The sequence below is a fragment of the Sturnus vulgaris genome, chromosome 9 (assembly GCF_052056855.1).
Source record: "Sturnus vulgaris isolate bStuVul1 chromosome 9, bStuVul1.hap1, whole genome shotgun sequence".
Lineage (NCBI taxonomy): Eukaryota > Metazoa > Chordata > Aves > Passeriformes > Sturnidae > Sturnus > Sturnus vulgaris.
In genome coordinates, this window is record NC_142251.1 from 19,267,696 (window position 1) to 19,292,408 (window position 24,713).

General features: G+C 34.9%; 1 protein-coding gene across 1 annotated transcript in view; it reads left to right on the forward strand.

Moving 5' to 3' along the window:
- LOC148222837 (uncharacterized) overlaps positions 1–24,692 on the forward strand; it is a 47,488-nt gene extending 22,796 nt beyond the window's left edge. Inside the window, exons 21-62 of the mRNA XM_088169551.1 lie at positions 46–93; positions 696–725; positions 1,932–1,967; positions 2,603–2,644; positions 2,823–2,864; positions 3,781–3,819; positions 4,259–4,300; positions 6,636–6,677; positions 6,780–6,818; positions 7,220–7,261; positions 7,361–7,399; positions 7,741–7,782; positions 7,885–7,923; positions 8,325–8,366; positions 8,466–8,504; positions 8,634–8,678; positions 9,144–9,185; positions 9,785–9,823; positions 10,815–10,853; positions 11,541–11,579; positions 11,829–11,867; positions 12,136–12,174; positions 12,455–12,493; positions 13,201–13,230; positions 13,848–13,889; positions 14,396–14,434; positions 15,168–15,206; positions 15,464–15,502; positions 15,868–15,906; positions 16,278–16,316; positions 16,890–16,928; positions 17,374–17,412; positions 17,762–17,797; positions 18,489–18,518; positions 19,434–19,469; positions 19,933–19,968; positions 21,015–21,053; positions 21,486–21,524; positions 22,475–22,513; positions 23,075–23,113; positions 23,372–23,401; positions 23,787–24,692. Coding sequence (XP_088025677.1) covers positions 46–93; positions 696–725; positions 1,932–1,967; positions 2,603–2,644; positions 2,823–2,864; positions 3,781–3,819; positions 4,259–4,300; positions 6,636–6,677; positions 6,780–6,818; positions 7,220–7,261; positions 7,361–7,399; positions 7,741–7,782; positions 7,885–7,923; positions 8,325–8,366; positions 8,466–8,504; positions 8,634–8,678; positions 9,144–9,185; positions 9,785–9,823; positions 10,815–10,853; positions 11,541–11,579; positions 11,829–11,867; positions 12,136–12,174; positions 12,455–12,493; positions 13,201–13,230; positions 13,848–13,889; positions 14,396–14,434; positions 15,168–15,206; positions 15,464–15,502; positions 15,868–15,906; positions 16,278–16,316; positions 16,890–16,928; positions 17,374–17,412; positions 17,762–17,797; positions 18,489–18,518; positions 19,434–19,469; positions 19,933–19,968; positions 21,015–21,053; positions 21,486–21,524; positions 22,475–22,513; positions 23,075–23,113; positions 23,372–23,401; positions 23,787–23,885 — 1,692 coding nt within the window. The 3' untranslated portion in view covers positions 23,886–24,692. The remainder of the gene's footprint in view (positions 1–45; positions 94–695; positions 726–1,931; positions 1,968–2,602; positions 2,645–2,822; positions 2,865–3,780; positions 3,820–4,258; positions 4,301–6,635; positions 6,678–6,779; positions 6,819–7,219; positions 7,262–7,360; positions 7,400–7,740; positions 7,783–7,884; positions 7,924–8,324; positions 8,367–8,465; positions 8,505–8,633; positions 8,679–9,143; positions 9,186–9,784; positions 9,824–10,814; positions 10,854–11,540; positions 11,580–11,828; positions 11,868–12,135; positions 12,175–12,454; positions 12,494–13,200; positions 13,231–13,847; positions 13,890–14,395; positions 14,435–15,167; positions 15,207–15,463; positions 15,503–15,867; positions 15,907–16,277; positions 16,317–16,889; positions 16,929–17,373; positions 17,413–17,761; positions 17,798–18,488; positions 18,519–19,433; positions 19,470–19,932; positions 19,969–21,014; positions 21,054–21,485; positions 21,525–22,474; positions 22,514–23,074; positions 23,114–23,371; positions 23,402–23,786) is intronic.
- The last annotated feature ends 21 nt before the right edge of the window (positions 24,693–24,713 follow it).

Below are 24,713 nucleotides of genomic sequence, written 5' to 3' on the forward strand. Positions count from 1 at the left end.
AATTCATTTTTGTGAGACAATAACTGGTTTCTGATGTCCTTCCAGGAGTCACAAGATTCCTCCTATGATAATAATCCCAATGCCTGTGATGATGTGAGTATGCTTCCTGTAACATATTTTCATCACAATGTTTTTCACCTAGATGAGGAAATATTGCTCTGCTAGATGCAGTCTTTGGAGCACAATAATCCAGAAAGAATGCTGAGTTTTCATACTAACAGCTGTTCCAGCAACTGCCTCTTCTCTTGCTGAAAATTGTCATATATATGTTTAAAGAACAGTTAGTGCTTATAAATGCATTTAACTTGATGAAGTGAAATATGAGTAAAAATGAGTACTTCAATGGCTTCGTAGTAACAGATATTTTCCTCCAAATCTAAGGGTAAATTTTACATTAATTAAAAAAAACCAAACAAAACCGACAAGAAAATCTTGAAGTACATACAGTGAATGCAAGAAGTGACAGATATTCCACTGCTTTTCATGGTACATTTCTACCAATCTAAGGTTGTTATTACAATGTTTTTCAGACTGAAATGGTAGAAATTCAAGCTAATTTAGACAAAGCTGTGGAGAATGGCAGCAATAAGTGATTTTTATTATGTCCATATGCAGTATCAAGAACAACTCGTTTTCTTTAAGCTTACTTTATTTAAATAATTATTTTAAAAAGGAAATAATGTATTCTATTCCAGAATGACACTACCTACAGTACCAATGGCCAGGTAAGTACTTTTGTTTGTTTGTTTGTTCTGTAGTGTTTAAATGCTAATGGTTAATGACAGTGTTAGAAACTGAACACTTCTACATTAGACCTGTGGACCTTTAGTATATGATTGCTTTATAATACCCTTCAAAAAGTTAATTATTTCTCTGTACTCAAGGCTGCTGCAAAATTACTTAAAATGGCACAATATTTCTGAGAATATACACTAATTCATTTTCTTCATAATATATCCGCTTTGACGGGATAATTTGGGAATTTATCACCTGTGTACATGTGGCATGTAGCCATCTCAAGCTTTTTCACTCATTCAGATTTAATGTCACTTGCTGCTGTTGTTGTAAAGTAACATTTGTGCCCGGTATTACCCAGTACTACTCTGTCAAGACTTTCCATCTGTCCTACAAGCAGAAATGGTAATTAACATGAGTAGACTGTGACCAAGCAAATACACTGTTGTGTAAATAAATCACATTTTCTCTACTTGTTTCTGTTAATAGAAAAGATTTTTCCACCTGTCACAACCTCCCTTTGTTTTACTGCCATCTAGAGTAACCTTCTGACATCAGCTACTTGCCTTTTCAGTTCTCATCCATTCACTATTCTGCTTCACTGTTTTCCCTAGTTTTCCTCTTTAGTACTTAAGTATGCACCAGATGTATTCTAGAAAGTACAGAGACCTTCTGAAAACATCTTTTGTTTTGGCTTGTATTTACCTTGAATGCATTGCACTAGTTTCAATTCAAAATGTTCTGGAAAAAAAAAATCCCTCATGGAGAAGCCCTGTTTAGGAGCATACTCACTTCCCCCTTTGTTCAAGAAAGATGTTAGTATTCCCCTGGTTATCTCTATCCAGTCTGTATGGCTGGACTACACTGTAAAAGAGTTTGCTTCTAAATTTTCTTACAAAGAATGATGGGGAATGATTAAAAAAAAATAAAGGAGAGAGAAAGGATCCTTATGCAGATTGTATGCTAAACTATAGTGGTTCAGCTGAGGGAGACTCCCCTAAGCAGGAACTTCTGTTGAGAGATAAAGTGGAAACAGACAAAGAATATGCTTTTTGAGATTTCCTGCAAATAAAATGAAATCTCTGGATATTTTCATTTTCCAAACATCACCTTGACAAGTAGTAGATTTTTGCTAAAGTATTTCGTGTAGACAGCTACAACTATGAAGTACTAACAGGTTTGTGGCTCCTTTGCAGCGTTCTGGTTGTGCAAAGAAGAAAGTTGTTGCCCGAGTAAGTAACACTTTTTTCCTTTTACTTTTTACCTGCTTGTAGGGTTTTATCCTAACTATACCTAATGTCTTAATTATACCTAATTTTCCTGAATCATATTTGTACTAGTTAATATCCTCCTACATAAGGGAAAAGTAAAATAAAATTACTTGGGTATTTGCTCTTTGGACAAATCTCTTTAAAGAAAGTATTTATGTGGAAAAAAAAGACATGAAAATCATTATTTGAAGTATAGGGCAGCTCAAATTCCTGTTCTTCATTAGACACATACAGAGTTGGTCGAAGCTAAAGTTAAAATTAAACAAGTATCATACAAAGGACAGCTAACACTTTAGCTGAAGAAAGATAGAATAATAAGTAAGGAATAATAATGTTTCCTAATTTAGTATGCTCAGTGGTTGTGTAGGATATAGAAATATCTGTATTGTACAGTTGCAAGTCAGACTCAGTAGTAGCCTATGAAAATTATATGCAAATAGCCTTTTATTTTATAATAATGAATAATGCATTCCTACTCAATGTACACAATAATGGGTCTGAAGCTCTTATAAATAAATTATATGGAAAGAAAAAAGACCAATCACTGATCATAGAACTTTCATCTTGTAATGGTAAATGTTACTGTTTTTTTACAGGACACATCACATGTTTTAAGCAGAAGAGCCTATGATGTACAGGTAACCATTCCTGTCTCTTTTTCTGAACTACTGCTGGTAGTAGTAAGCTTATTGTTCCTTGTGTATTACCTACAAAAAAGAACTAATTCTCTTTAGGGTTAGGTGTTCTTTCCTAATAGAACTATGTGTTTTATTTTATTACCTTTACAGATATGTGTCATTTTTTGTTTCTTTACAGAATGCATCTTCTCCTTCAAATAGCAGCCACTCTGACATGCAGGTAATATTGTAGTGTCAACTGCATGATATCAAGGAACTTTCTGCTAAATTATATTTCATTTTGAAAGCTAGATTCCAGTAATTTTCTTTGCTGAAGGATGCTATTTTGATTTGACAGCATTTTCCCTATAATGTTATAATTTTGCACAGTTATAAATATGATATTAGGCTCAGAATATAGTTTCTTCTGCTGCTTCACCCCACTGAGCAGGTAGGAATTGCACATGTTTCTTTACGTAACATTTTATAAAATTCATTTAAAAACACAAACGATGTAGTTTCAGTTTCTTATTTTAGAAACATTCTTGCACTCATCATTGTAATGGCCATATATAAAATGGTTTAATTTTACATTTGGTTAGAAGGTACATCTTAGGGATTATATACTTCTGTTACAAAAGTAGATGCAAATTTCATGTTCTGTAGGATTATGTACTGCTGCAGCAGTGTTTATATTAGAGAATTATGTGAAATTTAGCTGACCCAGAATGGCACTTTGTTCTGTTTTCCTTAATATCTTGGATTGGTACCCATCAGCTTCCCAGGGGTTTGAAATCCAGCTACACCCAGAATTATGTTAATTTAACAGTAGCATAGTCCTCTGTCTCAGAGTTTGAAGTTTAATTCAGTATTGCAGACAGATCTCTGAGCTCTGGAAGATAACAGTTTTCTTAATTAGTTTCCCCAATGCCTATTCCCTGTGAATTGTATCAAGTCACTTAATTAGGTTTCATGCTAATTTATGTTTTCACAATAATTCAACAGGTTATGTTCATTGTTGCAAGGAAGTAATAAAGTTTGTGATAGTGTTTCTCACTACATAGTTTTATGCTTTAGATTCTAATAATATTTAGATTCTAATAATAATTCTAATTCTAATAAAATGATTTAATAAAATAGAATTGTTTTCTTCACAGGGTGGATCATTTATTGCAACCGGTGGATCAAGTAATCAGGTCAGGATTTTCTTTATTTTTAACTAGTCTTGTTCAGATAGCTTCCTGGTAATTAAACTAATTAAATTCAGAAGTCAGAGTTTAAGTCATTTTACATGGAAGGTTAGTGGTGTTATCCATTAATTTGTAAATTAAATGACCCTATACATATTGAATTTACCAGAAATGGCTCTCTGAAATCACTTTTTAGCACTGTTTCAATATAACATGTTTTACTGGTGATAGCACAATGGGGTACTCCTGACTACCCTGATACTTCTCTCTTGCTGAACTGAACACATCTGTGCTGCCCCTTCATTTGTTCCAGGTATAGAAAAGGTCACACCTTCTCTGTAGTCCCACAGACTTTCTACCCCTAAACAGTTTTTCATCTGAAACAAGATTTTATTTTAAATTTCCACAAAAAATAACTGTTTCCTTTTTTAAAAAAAATTTGTAGGGTGGTTGCATTTGTCCTGATGGAAGCAGTGGTTATAGACAGGTAATTATTTTTCTGAGTTTATACTTCCTTCTACATAATGGAGTATTTTGAATTAATCACCTTGTAAATATAGACATTTGGTTAACACTAAACATTAATGGTGATTTCCTTAGTATGGGTAGAACTATATACAATTAAAAGAATGAGTTTCACTTAACTGCATAATTGCCATTGGATCGCCAGTTGTCTGTAACTGTGCTTGGTTATCCACATACTCTGTCACTTGACTATTATGTGCCAATTATTTTTCAAAAACCAGCCATTATACCTTGTAGTAACCACAGTACTTAGGTGCATTCAGCTTAGTTTCCTTGTCTTTCTCACTGGTGCAATAAAATACTGTGATTAAAAATATCAAAATTTGATAAATAGTTCGAAATATAATCTCTTAAATCATTTAAACTATTTTCTCCTAAAGAGAATCATTAAAATTTCAATGTCAGTTGCACTGAATAAACTTTTCTCTTAGGCAATGCCTCTGGGCCAGGAAAAAGGCCAAGGAGTGTGCATATGTGGGCATTACAGACTAGCTTTACCAGGCTTCTGGCTTTTAAAGTCACCTTGGATTTTAAAGTAGCCTATCTTGTACCAGTATATGTATTTCTGAATCTTTTACTGAAGTTGGATTTACATAAACCCATTTGAATGGTATAGTATTTTTTAGTTTTTTTATTTCAACAGCAAGCATTTGGTGAATTATTCTTTCTGTAAAAACCCCCATGCTATTTAATCAAACTAATTGTATAAAGAAATTACTGCTTTCTGAACTTAACTTAAAATATAGCAACAGCAACTTTGGTCAGCCACCTCTTTCATCTAATTCAGGCTAAGTAGTAACCATGGCACACATATTTTAAAATATAAACTAGTCTATTAAAATAAATAATACTGAGACTTCGTTGAGGAAAAACCTTTTATTTGCTGCATGATTGTATAAAAAATCCATTTATAAGGAAGTTTTTTCATTCTAATAAACATTTTTGTTTGCATGCTTTAATTGTTACAAAAAAAACGCTTTTAACAGAAATCTAGCACAACTTGGTTGAGAAGAGTGTATTTAGTTGCTATCAACAAAAATTTTCAACATGAAGAAAATAAGACATCGAAATTGGACAGATTAGAAAACCAGTTCTCAATGCAGATGTGTCAACTTTGAGTTTCTCCAATTTGCATTTGTATCAGCTGATCAAATTAATTAATGATAAATTATGTAGCAGTAGACTTGATCTTTGCTTTCATAGTCTTATCTTCATTTTCTGTGCAGGGCCCTCTACACATGGCAGCTACAGTGCCTACAGTAGCATGTAAACAGATTGGCCATGATAGGTTATATTCTAATAATAATAATAAAAAGCAAGGTATAGATAGATGTATACGTACAAATAAAGTACTATTCATAAATCTTACATAAAAGAGAGAGTTGTTGCTTCCTAGGGAAATGGGGAAATGGTCACAGCACCAAGCCTGGCAGAGTTCAAGGAGTGTTTGGACAATGCTCTCAGGGACATGGTGTGAGCCTTGAGCAGGATGAGGAGTTTTTGACCTGATAATCCTTTTGGGTCCCTTCCAATTCAGTTTATTCTGTGTTTCTGTGACTCCTTAAAGGTCCTTCATCAGAGGACAAAAATTCTTGCAAAAAGCTTTCTTTTAGATTTAAAAGCTGTGAGTTACACAAAAGTCTCATCAAACTTAGAGAACATTATAAATTAAGGGTCAGAGCTATACATTTTTAAACCATCTCGTTTCAAAGGAAAAAATGGGCTTACTTATGTGGATCTCCAAGTTCCTCACACTTCAATTAGTCTGCTTTTTCTCCAAGCTTCATTTAAAGAGAAGATCTTATTCTACAAATAATCTCAGAGGAAGCAGTCTAACCATAGAATAATACTTCCCCTGATTTATGTATTAGGGAGAAGTGACAGTTATAGTGAATGTCAGGAACTGATAAATAGACTTCTCCTTTAAGTGGTGAGCTGAAAAATATGCTCTCCTAAGTACTCTCTACACTTTAAAAACTGCCAGTATTCTTGCAATTTTTAAAAATACCATCAAGGTCATGATCATCTATAAAAACATAGAGTCTGCAAGGTATCACATAGGATTCTGTGATTAGAAAAAGTAAAACTAAATATTACTACTACTTTTAGATATTTTAACCTGAACAGGAAATAACAGAACCTGCTACAGGTTTCCTTATCTCTAAAAAAAGTACGAACCAGCATTCTTTTTTAATGATTGCTGTAAAGATTTATTTTAAATAATAGAAATTCATGGTAGACTCATTTATGTAAATGTCTGTTTGCAAGAAAATAGCTAGTCTGTGTTTTCATTTCAGGGAGCCCCAGGTTCTTCATACAGCACATATTCTGGTAACCAGGTAAACATTCAGATAAAATGCCCTATTCAGAAATTCCATCTAAAACCTTCCTTGAAGGAGTAGCCAGATATAAACCAGTAACCCCTTCTGTCTCCTGCACAGGGAGGGCCTTTCTTCTATCCTGGAGGATCCTATGGACAGGTAGTAGTTCTTCCTCCCTCACCAGGATAATACAGACTCCCATCCTCCTGGTTCCTTTACTCCCAGTACTGTGGGTGCTATGACATACTAAAATTACAGACGTGACTGTTATCCCTTAGAGCAGAAAAATTAAATTAACCCTGATGTAGCCTTGTGGTGTGAAGCTCAACAGAGAACAGTACAGAATGGTCTCTGCAGTTTCTTTGTGGAATTCAAATTTCAGCAGGCTAAGAAAACTGCTGCCAGAAGACTTCTTCCACTTTAGCAACAGTGGTCTTGAGTTTTACTTAGGCACACAGGAATTAGCTGAAAACTGGGAGAAAGTGTGAAGTAAGAACCAGATGTGCAGGTACTTAAATTTTCATCTGCAAGAAAATAGCTGGTCTGTGTTTTTCTTTCAGGGCGGCCCAGGTTCTTCCCACAGTTCTTACTCTGGTAACCAGGTAAATATTCTGGTCACTGTGCCTGCACAGGAGCAGCCTAAAAGTATTCCTTGGGAGAACATTCAAGTACAAATAAGTAAATGTCTGTTTTCTCTGCAGGGAGGGCCTTCCTACTATCCTGGTGGATCTTATGGTCAGGTAGGTGTTCTTTCTTGTTTGTTGAGATAACAGACTTTTAAAATCTTCATTTCTATATTCCCCATGTAGTGGCTGCTATGAAATATAACACCCAAGAGTTTAGGCTATCATAACACCTAATATTTGTATCATCTTGCTGTATTTTACAACATTAAATCTGTCAGAGAAAAAGACTAAATTTTGCTTACAACTTCCATGGAATGATCTTTCACCTAAGTAAAAAATTAGTGATAAGAAGACCCTTCTTTTTTAACAGTACTGGCCTAGAGTGAGATTCACATACATTGGTTTTTGCACCATCCTTTCTGCAAGAAAATAGCTAGTCTGTGTTTTCATTTCAGGGAGCCCCAGGTTCTTCATACAGCACATATTCTGGTAACCAGGTAAACATTCAGATAAAATGTCCTATTCAGAAACTCCATCTAAAACCTTCCTTGAAGGAGTAGCCAGATATAAACCAGTAACCCATTCTGTCTCCTGCACAGGGAGGGCCTTTCTTCTATCCTGGAGGATCCTATGGACAGGTAGTAGTTCTTCCTCCCTCACCAGGATAATACAGACTCCCATCCTCCTGGTTCCTTTACTCCCAGTACTGTGGGTGCTATGACATACTAAAATTACAGACGTGACTGTTATCCCTTAGAGCAGAAAAATTAAATTAACCCTGATGTAGCCTTGTGGTGTGAAGCTCAACAGAGAACAGTACAGAATGGTCTCTGCAGTTTCTTTGTGGAATTCAAATTTCAGCAGGCTAAGAAAACTGCTGCCAGAAGACTTCTTCCACTTTAGCAACAGTGGTCTTGAGTTTTACTTAGGCACACAGGAATTAGCTGAAAACTGGGAGAAAGGGTGAAGTGAGAACCAGATGTGCAGGTACTTAAATTCTCATCTGCAAGAAAATAGCTGGTCTGTGTTTTTCTTTCAGGGCGGCCCAGGTTCTTCCCACAGTTCTTACTCTGGTAACCAGGTAAATATTCTGGTCACTGTGCCTGCACAGGAGCAGCCTAAAAGTATTCCTTGGGAGAACATTCAAGTACAAATAAGTAAATGTCTGTTTTCTCTGCAGGGAGGGCCTTCCTACTATCCTGGTGGATCTTATGGTCAGGTAGGTGTACTTTCTTGTTTGTTGAGATAACAGATTTCTTTTATTTTCACTCCTATTCTGTCCTTGAAAGATGGAAAACACTTTCTTGAGAGAATCAAATTAAACAGTTTTTTTTTATTTTCTGTGCAGGGAGGGTCTTCTGCTTATGATGGCAGCAGTGAATCCTATGGTCAGGTAAATACTCTTTTTTTCCTCTTAGTCTAAAAGTTGCTGAAGGCCAATACACTGGGTGAAGTATATATTCAGCTATATCTATATTTTGGCTCTATATTATATTCTAATTAAAGTGATCTTTTATTTGAGGAATGAGTGAATTTGTATATACTTTTAACTAAGTAGCCTTAAAGTTTATAGGGAAGTAAAAGGTGGGGTGCCTCCAACTTCTAAGGCTTATTCTTCTCAACAATGTTATCTTTGAATTGCCTGCAAGATTAAGGTCTCTTCAAAAGTGGAATTGGAAGTTGATTTTAAAAATATGCAACATTAGTATTTTACAGGGTCATAACTCTGAGTTGTTTTACAGTTCTGCTACCTAAGTAAATAATCATATTTTTTAAATGTGCCAGAAGAAGATCCCTACAGCAAGCATCTGAAAAAAGTCTGATTGCAATATGAAAATTTCTTATGTTTTCTGAACAGGGTGGATCTTCTGCATACAGTGGTTCTGAGTCTTATGGCCAGGTAAATGTTATTTGTCTCCTACATCAAAAGCTTAAGCTTGCTGTGTTGGTTCTTATGTGTATGTTTCAGTTATTTTTAACTGACCATGACCATGAAAATGCCTTTTTAGTTTCTCTTTACCTTTGTGACAACTCGAAATGTTTCTATAATGTAGAGAGCATGAGGCACTATGTATGCTGTTTTTAACTGTGTCCTGTGACTGCTCAATGCTGTAACTACTTTATTGTTCATGCATTAGCTCATTCAAAAGGAAAAGATTTTGTGCATTTACTTTACACACCTTACTTATGCAGAAGTTGTTGAAAGTTTACATAATGGGATTTTTGAATATGAAGAATGATAACATAAAAAATTAGACTTTATTGAAAAGTTTTTCCCTATAAAAATGCATTTTTAAAAGGAGAGGTTTTCCCCAGCCTCTTCTGCTTAAGCAACAGGTATAATTACATATTTTTTCTTTTCTTGCACATTCCCTAGTTTTTGTAAAATTGGAGATTCTAAGCACTTAGTTTTATTCTTCTATTTTATATTCTCCACAATCAAGAACGAGTAAGAGTCCTTTCTTATATGAAAATAAATGTTTCTCCATTGTTTTACAGGATTCCCCTTCCATGGGAAGCAGTGAAACTGAAGACAGTGTAAGCATTTCTTCTCAACAATATCAATATAATAATTCACTACCTTTTAAACTATCTAGGTGCTTACATGGACCTTTACCTTACCTGATGTCACATGATTGTGCTGTACATTATAAGAACTTCACAAATTAAAATTGCAGTTAAACAGTTCCAACTTCTAACAATCAAACTTTTTTTGAATTTGTTGTTAGAAGTAGAAATTGCAAAGAAAGCTCTTTTTATTTCACAATTTCCATCAACTCAATATTTGTATGTGACTACTTCCCTCTTTCCATCCCCAATTCACACAACACTTCATTTGTTTTTCCAATGCCAGACATTTAAAATACAAGTTCCTTCATCTATATATTGCATAGGAATGGTCTGTTTTCATGTAGTGTGGTGTAAACTACCTGCTTTTCTTAAGATGCCTTTTCTCCTGACCAAAGCATATATTCTATTAACTCCTGAAGCCATTTATAAAACTTTACCATTTTTAAGTGTTTTCCAGGGTCTTGGTTAGTAGGACATTGCTCTCTGCAAATAATTATCAATAATTATCAATAATTATCAATAATTAGTCACAAGTATACTGTGTTGATAGCTTCACTGCAATTTCTTTACCAAACCTTCTTATGGGTATTCAAGAAAGCTAAAATATGATACTACAGAGGGCCCAAAAAGCCCTCTGAAAGAAACTAAGGTGCAACAGATGTGTACCACACCTTGGTCTTTAAAAATTGAAGACAGCTTTGCAAATGCTGATCTTTTCCCCTGAAACATTCTGGAGGAAATAAAAGAGATTGAGATGTGACCTCACTCCTTTCTTTCTCTACATCAGGATTCAGCTTTCAAAATAAAGAAATGCCATTCTCCAGAAATGAGCAGAGAAAGAATTTGTAGACTACTTATTCTACAGGCTACATCTTCAACCTTCCTTTGCTTCCCACACTAATTTAGAAAGAAATAGCAATATTTGCCATGGCAATAACTAGATTCTGATATTTTGTAGGATTCCTCCTCACCGTCTGGTAGCCGCCAGAGTGAGCGGGTAAGCAATCCTTCCCTTCTGTATTGCCAGGTGCCAGCCCCAGTGCTTGGCTACTGCAGCACCTAAATTACATCTCCTGTGGAAAGCCTGGGGCAGTTCCAGTGTGGGACAGAAAGCCCTCAAGCACAGTAGGAATGAGGATATGGTTAAGGACTTTAAGTACTGCTAGAAATGCCAGCTGATGCTGAGGTGTGCTATTGAATCTCAAAGTCACATCACAAATTTGATAGCACAATTTACTTGTTCAGGTCCTTGATCTTTTTAAATCATTGATTGACTACAAAGAGCTTCAGTACCTTGATTTGTCCACCACTTATTCTAAGTGCAACCCTTTGTTTTGTTGTGCTGTATGACTTATGAAAGCTTCCATTTTTCTATTATTTTTACATGGCACATATTGTATTTATTCTAATGACACAGGCTAAGAAATTGTTTTGTTGGAGATATAACTCTTTCAGCTGTTGTATCCTAGACAATATCTACCACCAAAAGAGCAATTATCAAAAAACATTAAGGGGCATGTGCTGTTTTATACAGAAAGACGGCAGATTTTTTTTTTTTTTTTGAACAATCCATGACAGAAAATTAAGGAATGTGGAGAAGCAAAGAGGAGTGTTTTTCTTCCCCTCTGATCTTTCCAGTTTTGGGGGTTTGGTTTTTTCATGTAATTTCAATACATTTTTCCAGGATTTTTATTCCCCAGGAGGCAGCCAGTCAGGTGGACATGTAAGCATCTATTTTATTTATTATTTGCACTTCCCCTTCCAAAATGGCTGTACTATTTAAAAATTATCCCAATGAGTAAATGACACCAAACCATTTATTTCCTAGAATTTCTTATGACATCTAGCATTGTGTCTTGTGAAATAAAAATGCAAACTCTCTGAATAAAAAAATTAAAAATTCTGTGTATACAACAGTCTTGTTCTCCAGAAGCCATTTCAAATACAAATAAATTGGGTCTTCTTTTTGCAGGGGTCATCTTCTCAAAGTGGTAGTTACTCCAGTGGACAGGTAAATACTATACCTTTGTAGTTTTGAAGTATCAGTCAAACAAAAGTTTGAGGCCTCGTATTACAGCAATTTTTAATCTGTGAATGAAAAAGATTGATTCATTCTTCCTTACATATCTCTATGTAAAATATGCAATGCAAGCAGAGTAGTAAAAATGCAATTCATGCATTAACTGATGTTTTAACACCAGGGAGAATGAAAGTAATAAATATTTAACATTAATTTATGTTTTTAAAATATAAAGTAAGTGATTTTTATTGTTTTTCAGGACTCATACTCATCTGGAAGCAGCCAGTATGGTGGGCAGGTGGGAAATTTTTCTTCTTCATTGTTATTGTGAGGGGGTTTTCCCCCAATGTACATATTTCAAGAAAATATTCCCAGATTGATAATACCTAAAGTTCCAGATTACTCTGTAGTTTATTTTATCCTCATTAACCTTTCTATAGATAAAATAGTGTTCTCAACCAAATAGGTTGGTTGAGAATAGATCTTTTCAAACATAGTTAAAAGAGTAAAAGACAATAATTTGTATTTAAATGCATGTGTCACAGAAAAATTTTTAAACAAGAATATAATGTTTACAGGGCTCACCTTCCTCAGGAGGCAGCCAGTCTGGTGGACAGGTATGAATTTCTTTCTCCACAGTCCTCAGCTGGGCTGGTGTCAGGCACTCTAATTTATTTCTTTTCTTTCCTTTACAAGAACTGTTTTCGTTCACCGCTGTCCTTTTTGCCCAAAGCCTCAGCAACCCATTGTGTTCTTTTGCCAAGTGACTGGGACATCCTGCAAGCCAGAGTAGCCAGCAGTAACTGTTTGGCATTTTATCTCAGCTTCTGTACCTGCTTTAGTGCTAAACAAATTTCATGCATATTGAAAGTGGAAAGTGAGACACTGAATGGTGAGCTCCTGGCCACCTCTCAGTTAGTTTTATCAGAGTAGAAATCACCTGTTTTCTGTATCATCTGTAACATGAAACAGTACTGCATGTACTCCAGGTGCTCTGGCCTGTTTAGAGAAAAAAGAAATTGCTTTCTGTGGTGGTACTACTCAGAATTTTGTACTCATCCTTTTGATGAGTATTATTTTTAAGGTAAAAAAATGTAGGTAAGAAAATTTGAAGATAAAAAATTAGCATTTTTTTGCTCCACCAGAGCAATAATTGCAGAAATAGTTGTATAGGATGAAATATACTCAGTTCTAGAAGTTGGGCAGTTAAAATGTAGCTTTATGGTTTGCTTGCCTGGGATGGCAGAAGTACTTTGAGTTGTAACTAGAACCCATCTCAGTCCTGTGCTCTTGACGTCTCAAATTCTTTCTGCATTCTTTACAGGGTGGATGTGATTGTTCTGGGGGAAGTCCTGTGAGTGCCACTTGTTCATTATACATTTTCTTTTACTGAACTATTTAACTGGAAAATTATGTGAGATCCTATTTATTTCCAACTTACTTATTTGAATGTACTTTTAATTTAACATTCATTGTTCCTTTGGTGACTTAGATAGTTGGACTTAAATAGACTTAGTATGGTAGGACTTATTTCTCATTATATTTGCAAAATTTAAAACATAAACAAAACTAAAAACTGAGCAACTTCTCACTTGTGCTTTTAAGTCCATATGAAATTATTTAAGGACTATGAAATAGGGTAATCCCTGTTTTCCAAAGCAAATTATATGTGGTCAATCAACATGTAGCCTGTAAAAAATTCCTGCACCTTGGAAATACTCTTATTTCCTGGGCAATAAATTATAGGTAGATACAATATGATACTTCATGATTTATGGTCTTTTGGGCCAAAAAAAAGAGCTATTTTCTCTCCTGGCAAATTGAAAAAAGTGAAGTGTAAGTGTAACTAATTTCAGGCTGTGATATTCCTCCTTTGAAATGCCATGGAGCAGGCATTATAAGATTTTGTTTCATTTATAATTTATGACCAAAGACAAAGGCTAATTTTTCTTTTCTTTTTTTCCTTCATAGGGTGGATCCTCTTCTTTAGTCAGAAGTAATTCCTCTACAAATGTAAGCAATGTTCATCAGCTTTTTGTGTCCTCTGTTTGCTTTATCAATATAATGGCTAGGGAAGATAAAGAGTCAGTGCCTAATAGAAGTCATACACTTGTGAAAATAATCTACTTTGGTTACAATTAAAAATACACATAGGACATTCTTTTAAATTGTAACTAAATAATACACACAGGACACTCATGCAGCACTCTCAGTTTCTCTTTCTATTTAAAATAGTTTTCATTCAAAGAGAAGTCTTACAATAAAAATGTTGTCACAAACACAGGTAGATAACAGTATAAATATTGACATTGAGAGCCAATTCCATTGGCTTCCTTGGAATTATGTAAAAATATCCCCCAAGGACATGGATTTATGTGATTGTATTCCTCTTAGATCATTTACTGCAAGAAAGTTTAGTATTAGTATTTATGTTCTACTATCTTGCAAGAAATTTTGCTTCAAAAGACTTCTTTTAGTGCAAAGTAATTGGTGGTTTTGATGTTTGCATTTTTCCCCAGGACTCATCTTCTTCTGGAAGCAGCCAGTACAACAGCCAGGTAAACATTCATTCCAAAAGGAGAGGCAGTTTACCACTTCTGAAAATGACTGTTAATTCATTCCCTCAATTAAATTCAGTTTTTATATGGGAGCTGGGTAAAAAGAGCAAAAGCCCAGCAAATGAAATTCATCGAGTTAGATATGTCCTAAAAATTCTAACAATGGATTTGTTAGCAAATAATGCCCTTGCTTTCTGAAACTTGCAAAATGAAGCTCACCAAAAAAAAAGTGCAGGGAAAGAACGACTCAAAATACATAATTTTTTATTCCTATTTGGCCTCATTCCAATATGAAGAAAAAAATATCCAATCTCCCCTCTTTAAAGAGACCACTTGTTGTATGAGGTTTCAGTATATTTTCTTAATTTGGTTTTCAGAGTCCAGTTAGGTAGCCAATATTTACTGCTAGCTCTAGCCCAGCATTCAGCTTTCCAAATGAAAAAAAAAGTAATTCTCCAGGAGTGAGCAGAGAAAGAACAGGAAACAATGTCACCTTAACCTTCCCAACATGTCACACAAACAAAGCACTATGTCTTTGCTTCCCACCCTTGCTAAGGATCTCAGGTATTTTCCCAAATTACCTTGCTCAACTTAAATTCTAGTTATTAAAGCATTCTGAAAGTCCTGCTCACCTGTCTTCACTCTTACCTTGCTCTCTTACTCCTGGCAGAGTCATGTTTTGATTTAAGGAAATCCTACTGCAGGTAATTCACTCATCTGGTATTCTTTACAGGATTCATATTCCTCTGGAGCTAGCCAGTATGGAGGACATGTAAGCTCTTACTTTTCATATTTTATATTTTTTAAATAAATATTTGACTCATGTTAAGGATCTCAATTTAATATATCAAGAAAATTGACAGTGGTCTATACTTTTTAGTAATATTGTGAATTCAAGGAAGACAAAAAAACAGAGATTATTCTGGGATAATTACACACAAACACTCAAATAACAAAGTATAGGTGTCTATGCCACTTCTTTCCCTTAATTAGATATTCAGAAATAACTAATTATCAATTTTTTTCCAGGAGTCATCTTCTTATGGAGGCAGCCAGTATGGTGGACAAGTAAGCATTAATAGTCCCCATTTTTGAAATTTATTTGCTGTCCACCTGACTGACTCTATCTTAGCTTTACTTTAATTTAAAATCTTTTCAGTAAATCTTTCTCTGTAGTGTTCTGATGCTAATGTAATTAAACAAAACAAGTTCAGATGAAGATCATTATCTAAGACTAAGAAAAATAGAATGTGAAATAAATGGTTGGCTCAATTGACTGCCAAAATTTGCAGGACTAGATATCATGTCTCTCTGAAATAAATCAGTACTTTATGAAGGTAATCAGAATTTTTAAAGCCTCATGAAAGGATTCTATGAGTCTATGAAAAAGGTGTTAAAAGGTTTCAGTTTCCATTTTTTTGTTTTATTTTCAGGGTTCACCTTCCTCAGGAGGCAGCCAATATGGTGGACAGGTGAATAGTGAATATGCTTCCCTTGTAGTGTTTATGACTTGACCAAAGAGATTTGGCACTTCTCTGGGTAAAGGAGCATTTTCAGGAGATTGGGGTTTCGTGGTTTCTGTCCATTTTTTATCTAATTTGTTACTGAGTATATAATGGTTATAAATGTATGTGATGCCAAGCCACAGAAGAGTTTTTTAACTCTTCTGTGAATTTCTGATGCATCATGGTAAATGCAGATGAGCCTCACTCATTTTGGTACAGTCTGGTTCAGTCCACTCACAGTTCTGGAGTGAAGGAAACTGGGCTCTCCTTCATATGGAGCATGGTTTAAGGAGTACTATGACATGGATATAGAGATCATTTAATTCTTTTTTGTTCAGGGTTCACCTTCTTCAGGAGGCAGCCAGTATGGAGGACAGGTGAGAATCTCTTCCTGTTCTACATCAAAACTTGCTACTTTTACACTGACTGAAAAAAATTTGTGAAAACTCTGTTTATCTGATACAAAATAGGTATCTAAAGATATATGATCTGAAGCAATACAAAAACTATGCAGATCTGCTGCTTCTGTTGTATTAAATGCAGTTCTGGCCTGGTTGTACCCTCCAAGCTGCTCTGTTGCTGTCAAGGTTTCTTAGCTCTAACAATAAGGAGTGGCTGGAAGCAGATTCATCCCTCCTCTACCTCATTTCCTTCAGCAAAATGCAGTATCAGAGTTGATATCTGAAAAGCAGTATGGTTTAAAATAGGAAGAGGGGGAAGGTGAGGAGTTACTAAGACTCCTCATGCCCCTGTGAGATGAAAGATGACAGATAGAATTCCTATTGCTGCCTGGAGATAGAGCCTCGAATATGGAGTAACAGTAAGCAATAGGCTGAGTGTTTATCTTCCTGTGATTTTTCATTGTGCAACAGAGGAAAAAAACAGTGTCTCTTTTAAAAGCTCTTAAAGAAGCTTTTTTATTTGAGAAATAATTGGCACCTTTGCTACAGGGTCCATATTTCCCAGGTGGCAGCCATTATGGAGGACAGGTGAGAATTGTTTTTCTGTTTATGGGTTGTTTTTTCCATTGTACATCCTTTTTCCTTTTTCTTTTCCCTGAAAATCAGAATATTTTTTAAAGGGGTGGCTTACAGCAAAACAGTGTTTAGGCAGAATAGATGAATATCTGTGAATATCTGACTCTGCTGTGTCAGGCCACTCACATAAGCCAAGCACAGAAGCTGCTGGAAGCACACAGTCCAGGGCAGCAGCACTGCTCACATCTGCCTGAAGCTGACTGATTCAAACGTCGTAGTTCTGTTTAAACAGCAGCTACTGTAAAAGCTCTCAGTGGATTTCAGGATGGTTATAAAATAAATGTTCATGTACATGTGGCACTTAAATCCAAGGAAGACAAATAAATGTGTGTTTTTCTGTGACAGATCATAAGTTAAAGAATGTGCAACAAATATAAATGCTTTTTCATTTCTTTAGGGTATAGCTTCTTCAGGAAGCAGCCAGTATAGTGGACAGGTAAAACTTCTACTTTCATGGTATTTGCAGTTTGGGTACACAGTTCATCAGGAAAACAGGCTGGTATTTTTTGCAAAAAAGGAACGTTCTAAGATAGAGTAGCTTGCAGCCAGACTGAAGGAGGATTGCTAAGTATGAGTCTGTCTGCTATATCAGATTATGTTAAGAGCAAATGATACAGGGGCCTGTGACACCGCATGGAAATTTTCTTCAAAATATCATGGTTAAAGAATCCAATTTTTTGGTGTTATGTTTAAATGGAAGCAATTTGAAAGACTGAGAACCACAGAGAAGAAGTGAGAATGTTACTCAGTAACATAGAAGTAATTAAGTTACTCATTTCTTCCAGGGCTTTTCTTCAGGAGTCAGACAGTCTGGTGGACAGGTATGCTTTTCTTTCTCTGTGCTATTCAGTTCTGCTAGTGCCATATACTCACAGATTGCTTTGTGTAATTTTCCTTCACAAGAGCTGTTTCCCTTCACACATTTCATCCAGATTGAATGTGGAAACTGAGACACTGAATAGTGAACCCCTGGCCACCTCTTACAAAGTTTTATCAGAGCAGAAGTTACTTAATAGGCCTCCACTGGAAGTCATCTGAAGAGTACTGCATGGATCCATAGTATGCTGAGTTAGAAGGATCCATCAGGATCATCAAATCCAACTCCTGGCTCTGTGCAGGACACCCCAAGAATGACACCCATACCCCTGAGAGCATTGTCTAAATCCTTCTTGAATTCTGACAGGCTTAATGCTCTGGTCTCCTCAAGGGAAAAAAATTAAAATCTGTATTACTATTCAAAATTATTTACTTAACCTTTTCTGAGTAGGTTTTTACTGTAAATTTTAAATGAGAAGTTAGAAGATTCTATTTAAAAATTAGACCAGTAAGTGCACAGCTAGCCTAACAGGGCAGAGGAGAGATAAAGACCTTTTTTAATGGAGCTTGATAAGTTGATGAGAGTGTTTTATAGTCCATTTTTTTAGAGTAGCATAATGTGAGTTTGATTTACTAATTCAGAGGCCTATTCCAATGACAGACCTAGGACAGTAAGTTTGGTTGTGTTTTGTACAGGGTGGGTGTGTGTGCCCCGGTGGAGGTTCAGTAAGTATTGTCTTTATATATTTTTCATAGTATGTACACACACTGGAAAATTCCCAAGGAACTACATTTCTTGAAATAATTCTGTCTGTGAAGTTCTATGTATGATGAAAGCTTTTTCCACATTATGCTAAAATGAGCAATTTTAAACCTGCTAAAGGCAGAAATATTAAGTGATTGGCAACCAAAGTATTGCATTCAAAACTAGCTACTCAGTTTGTAAGAGGGACTTTTCTAAGCATCTGTTTCCCAAATATCTCATAGTGTACCTGTTGGGTTTTGGACTTTGCACTTATGATAGTAATTAACAGTATGATTGTAGATTAAAATCTTGGCTCCAAATGCTTTCAGAATGAAGCAGAGAAAAGCTTGGGAAAGTTGGGAAAGCTAAACCTATTTCCATTTTTGTCTAATTAGTATTTTTCCTATTTCTTTGTAAATTTTTGAAAAAAAAACCCAAAAAACTCCAAACATACAAAATCCTCCCACCCCCCCCACCACTGTTTTGCTGAGATTAATTTAATTTACTTCTGAAGAAGGGTTCAGTTACCTTTTTTTCAGTACAGTCAAAATTGCTTGGATCACTACTTCTCTTTATTGGTCTGTGTAATCAAGCAAAACAACATGCCCAAGTATATAACCCACGGCATATATGCCAATTTAGAGAATCAAAAGTATTGAAAACAACATATGAATGAGAATTTATATTAATAGAAATTATATAATAATAATAATACTCATATACACATTATATATATATTCATGCATATATTAATTCACATATAAATCAAGATGAATCAGAATCATAGTAAGCAGTGTGACTTGATCATTGCAATAGGTCAGCATGTTCTCTTGGTTTTCCTCTCTGTGACACTGAAGTTAATGCAGAGTAAACATTGGTGTTTCTGTTGAATGCAGGGCTCTTTCGCAGGAACCAACTACCATGGTGGACAGGTAGGCAGTTTGTCTGTAACATTTACACAGATTAGTTCCTCAGGAATAAACATGGCTCAGTTGTCATATTTGCCAGAAGCCATGAAATATTGAGTTCACTTTAGTTACAGAGACAGGTACAATAATGCCAGAGAGTGCATGGGGCTTTTATTCAATCACTCTTGACATTTTAGTTATATCCTTCTACATACAACAGCCAAGGTTTTACTTTGTAGTTATAGAAGCTTTCTTACCTTAAAAAATCACTGAAGAATCATTCACAGGGTTCATCTCACTGCATAAACCACAAATAGGATGTTTGGATAATTAGTCATTTTGCTACTGCATTAGTAACTGTGTAAAGTTCTTCCAGTTAATCAGCGTCATGAGTATTGTCTGTATTAGACCCAGGATATTTTTTTGCCATTTCAAATTTTTTTATGCTATTAAAATTATTTATAAAAAATTTGCATTCTTTTTGCAGGGTTCATATCCTGGAAGCAATCAGTATGGTGGACAGGCAAGCAAATTTTCTTTGTTTTCAAGATCTTCTTTCTACTTGCAATTTACTAATTGAAAAATATCATGCAGTACATATACTGACAGTTTTTTGGGGTCATTTTACTCCTAATAAATATTTGAAAACAGGGACTGTCAGTAGCTGGAGTCTACTCAAAATGGAGTAGCACAACAAATTTCCATGTAAAGAAATTCCATAGGTCATAATTCTAGTTGTTTTACCTCAGAATGTCTCCTAGCTCAAATGATTATTTTAATGAACCCCTTATATATTTACATTAACTACTTGGAAAATTTGGTACAGGATAAACCATTAGATACTGTTTTAAAAATGTAAATTCTGGTGTGCTGCACACAGTAACTTCAGCTGCAGCTCAAGACTCTTCCTGTTAAGCAGGTACCTTATGCAGACTGTTTCCCACTGTTTCAGAAATGTTACTAGTGCAAAAAGCTGAAAGATGAAATGGACGACTAACTCATAAGATGGAGCCTATTTTTCATTAATATTACTGTGTTTGCAATCTCACTCTACCATACTAAAAAATTTTCTTTTTACTCCACTGGCAAGCACTGGAGTTCAGTATCACTCTATTAAAAAGATAATCTCATGTAGAATGGAGAGGATTCTTAACAGCTGCAAATCAATTTTTTTTCCCAAACTACCTATTTGGTAATATTAACAATGTTTTTACAATAATACACATGATGCTCATGATGCTCTGTGAACATATGTGACACAGTAGAAAATCACAAATAAAGTAGATTTTTTTCCCTCTTGAATAGAGCCATATATAAGACACTTTTGACCCATTTATTTATGTAACAAAACAATCTCAGGAAGTGTTTTGTGACTGTTTGCTCAATTCACTGCTTTCAGCTGTTGAAGAACTTAGAGGCATTAAGTCAGAAGTCTTTCAGTGCATCTTGTAGATTCATATACTTTCCAGATTGTGACTGAGATCTCCTGTGTAAAGTCCTGTGATGTTTGATTCTGCACAGAAATATAAAAAGTAATTGATGTTAATTTTCTATGATTTTTTTTAATAGGGATCTTATCCCTCAGGAAGCAGCCAATATGGTGGGCAGGTGAGTATTCTCTTTCTATCCCATCACTTCTAACTCTTTCCTAACATACTTTTTAGATCAGGTCAGTTACTTGATGCTGACAGATAGATTAATTTGGCAATTTTATTAAGTTTAAACAGTGGAGGCAATACAGGTTGAAGTCTTTTCAGTAAGGTGAATAAAAGATTTGGTTACAGTGAGTTACTGCTCTGTGTAAAATATTCCTTTGAACCTACTATAGCTGCTAGGCTGTATTTCATAACACTGCTCTTTTGATTCAAATTGCCATTGTTGTGGTATGTAGTACAGAGTGTACATTTTAGGTATCCCATTTACTTTTTTATGTTTTAAGAACACCCAAATAAGCTTGTCTCAAGCACTCTAGAAATTATCTCAAGACAGTGACAGAAGATTTTGCATTCAATTAATACAAGTTTGATTGATTTCTTATAGGGCTCATATCCTTCTGGAGGCAGACAACAGGGTAAACCAGTAAGTACAAAACATTCAAATTTACCTTTCGCTTTTCTTATACACCTTAAAAAAATCTATCTAGTTACTTATGGACTAGACAGTTTTCTGATAATTACTTTAATTTTAATTTTAATTTTTTTAAATTATTTTGTATTCATTTGTCCTAAGTATTTGTCTTGCTTCGAAGAAAACACTTTTTCTTTTAAAAGGAAACAATAGTTGCCATTTAATAATGCATATTTTCAACTTCTACCATTTCAGACTACTCTTTTTACTATGTAATTTGGACCTTGCTCCTGCCATTCAATGGCAGTTGATACAAATGTTATCTCTAATAGAAAATATGTACTTGTTATTAAAAAGTGGCCATAAATGGTACATTTTCTAATACACGAATCCTAAAGGTGAGACATTTTCTGTACCTATTTGATAGCATTTCTTAGACTTAATGCTTGTAACGTTTCCTGTTGGCAATGCCATTCAAATAAGAAGAGCCTCTTCACCAGAAAACCGAGTATGCTTTCAGAATGGATAATTTTTCTGTAGCCACTCTTATTCTCAACTACATTTCTTATTAGTTTTCTTTCAGTAGGAGCTGTAGAGTAAAGGCCTCTTATAATTTGCCTTTTTTTGTTGGTAGTGTCTTTTATCCCCCCAAACGTAACAATAGACTGATACCAGGAGAATTACTGTTTAATTGGACCTTATTATTTTTTCCTTTCCATATATTAAACACAACTATAAACCAGTTCTTTTTTCTTGAGAATTTTGTATTAAATTGTCCAATACAACCTTTGAAAGAACACTCATAACAGAAAGATGTTAAATATTTGTATTTCAGGTAAGGTTTTGCCTGGAATTTTTGGATGACTGGATACAAAACAGTATTCATTCTTCCATGGTCTTTAATTCCAGATAGCATGAATATTTATGCACAAATAGAGTCAAAAACAAGTATCTTTTTTCAGGGTTCCTCTTCCTCAGGAGGCAGTCATCAAGGAAAGCCAGTAAGGATATTCTTCTTTCAGTATTCTGCAACCGAATTAGAAATGGGGATATTGGGTTTTAAGATAGGTAACAGTAATGAGGGTGAAATTTAAAATTATGTTACAATGGTACATGTATGAGAAAAATTACGAATAAAAATTGGAATATTTTGTTCAAACTTGAACCTTAGGATGAGGCAGCAGTTACTCCTCTCATTGCAAAGTTTTGATATACTCTGTTACTTACTCATAGGAACATGCGTGGGTCATTCTAATGAGAATGATGTAAATTTCAGGGTAATTGTTTCTGTTTCCAACCCTGTAGTTCAGACAAGACACATTGCTTTGACACATTCCTCTGAAACACTTCATGCAATAAAAAGGACATAGCTGTGCTAATTTGAGACCATTCAATTGAAATAGGGGGAAAAGTGCAGTGAAAATGGTAAAATCAAAATCACTATCAGACCTGCTAATATCCAGGGCATTTTCAAGACTGCTGTGTGCAATCACAGCAATTGCTGGATGCTGTTCATTGCAGCCTTGTATGACAAACTTTAATGGTTCATAATTATTTCACAGGGTGGCTCTGGCTCAGGAAGCACTTACTCTGGGAAACCGGTAAGAATACTTTGATCACAACACTTCAATCTTCTTCTCTTAGTAAACAAAGAACTTGGGGGGTGGGTAGAGAAATTTTGGGATGATTTAGTCTGAAGAGAACATTCTTTATTAATATTAGATCAACCTTCCTCTTGAACAACTTAAAACCATGCTGTGGGTTAAGCTATTAAAATCTTGTTGATCACAGGAAAAAACTGTGTTCAAAACCATTGGCTGGGAACACCTCCATAAATTTATTTGTTTGTTTGTTTTCAGCAATCACCTTATTCAGGCGGCAGTCAAGTGGTGAGTATTTTTCCTCTTTGTAGTTTCTACTGGTTTCTTCCTATAAATGTCATAGAAAACTGAAATCTGTCAAATTTCCCACATCTGAAAAAATGTTTGAGAACACACCTGCAACATAATAAATGAGATAGTCTTAACAAAAGTGAAGTGGAACCACATAAGTGCCTTACACTTTTGACCATGACAAGCACTGAAAAACATGTGTTGATATAAATGTGGCACATGTTCTTTTGACATCAGAAGTGTCTACATAATACATGGGGCTAATAGAAAAAGATTTCTCTGAAAATTTCTATGCTTTTATAATAGCAATAAAGACAACTATTTAGGAATGGGTTTATTAAATTTCTCTTTTTTTTAATTATTTCTTTTGTTTTTTTAATAGAGCTCTGCTGGGAAACACTCCACTTCCCAACTCCTGATGTTATTCAGTGTTTTGAGCGCCTTTGCTCTCTCTGCTGCTGTATCAAAATGGTCTATATGAACTTCTGAAATGTGACGTCCTAAACATGGATTATATTCCATATTATTAGATTACTTAATGTAAGAAAAAAAAACACCATTAAGTCAAATTGGCAGATGCTACTTGGCTGTAATGTTGCATGTCTAGCTGGTATGTCACGCCCCTCATTAGTTTACCTCTGGTTTTAGTCATTAGTAGATATCAGTAGTTGTGTCAGTGTTTTAGGCATCATTTTAAGAGAGCATATTGTACCCTACCTATATGATTTATTTTTATTTCTAATAGGGAACACAATGAACACCTACCTTAAACAAGTGGTGTGGCAAATTAATACTTAGGAAATATTCGGTTATTAACCAAAGCAGACAAGGTTAAATAAATTGTATATGCAAACTGAACACTGTGCATGGTAATCATCACTTAAGACACGGTGAATGTAAACTTCTGATCATCAGTTCTCCATGGGACAGAAGAAAAGATGCTGAAGTACTATCAGAGTATTGGTTTTAGTCTTCTGTAGTCGAATGCAAATTCAATATTGAGATTGCAAAACAAAACAAAAAAAAAAAACCAAACCAAAACCAAAAACTCCACAGGACTGAAAATTTTGGGGGGTTAATTAAAGTTTATTCATTAGAAAAATGGAACAACTCAGAGCAAAGACATTATGAACTCCATTCAAACTAACTGCAAATACCTAGAGTTCTGTAGAGAAGCATATGAGGCCAATGTACCCCAGATTAGGCTGATAAACCTGATAAAATCTGCTGGAAAAGAAAGCCTTTTTCCTTGGAAGGAATAGAAAATTGATTAAATTCATAAAACCAATACCGTCTTGGCTCCTTTTTT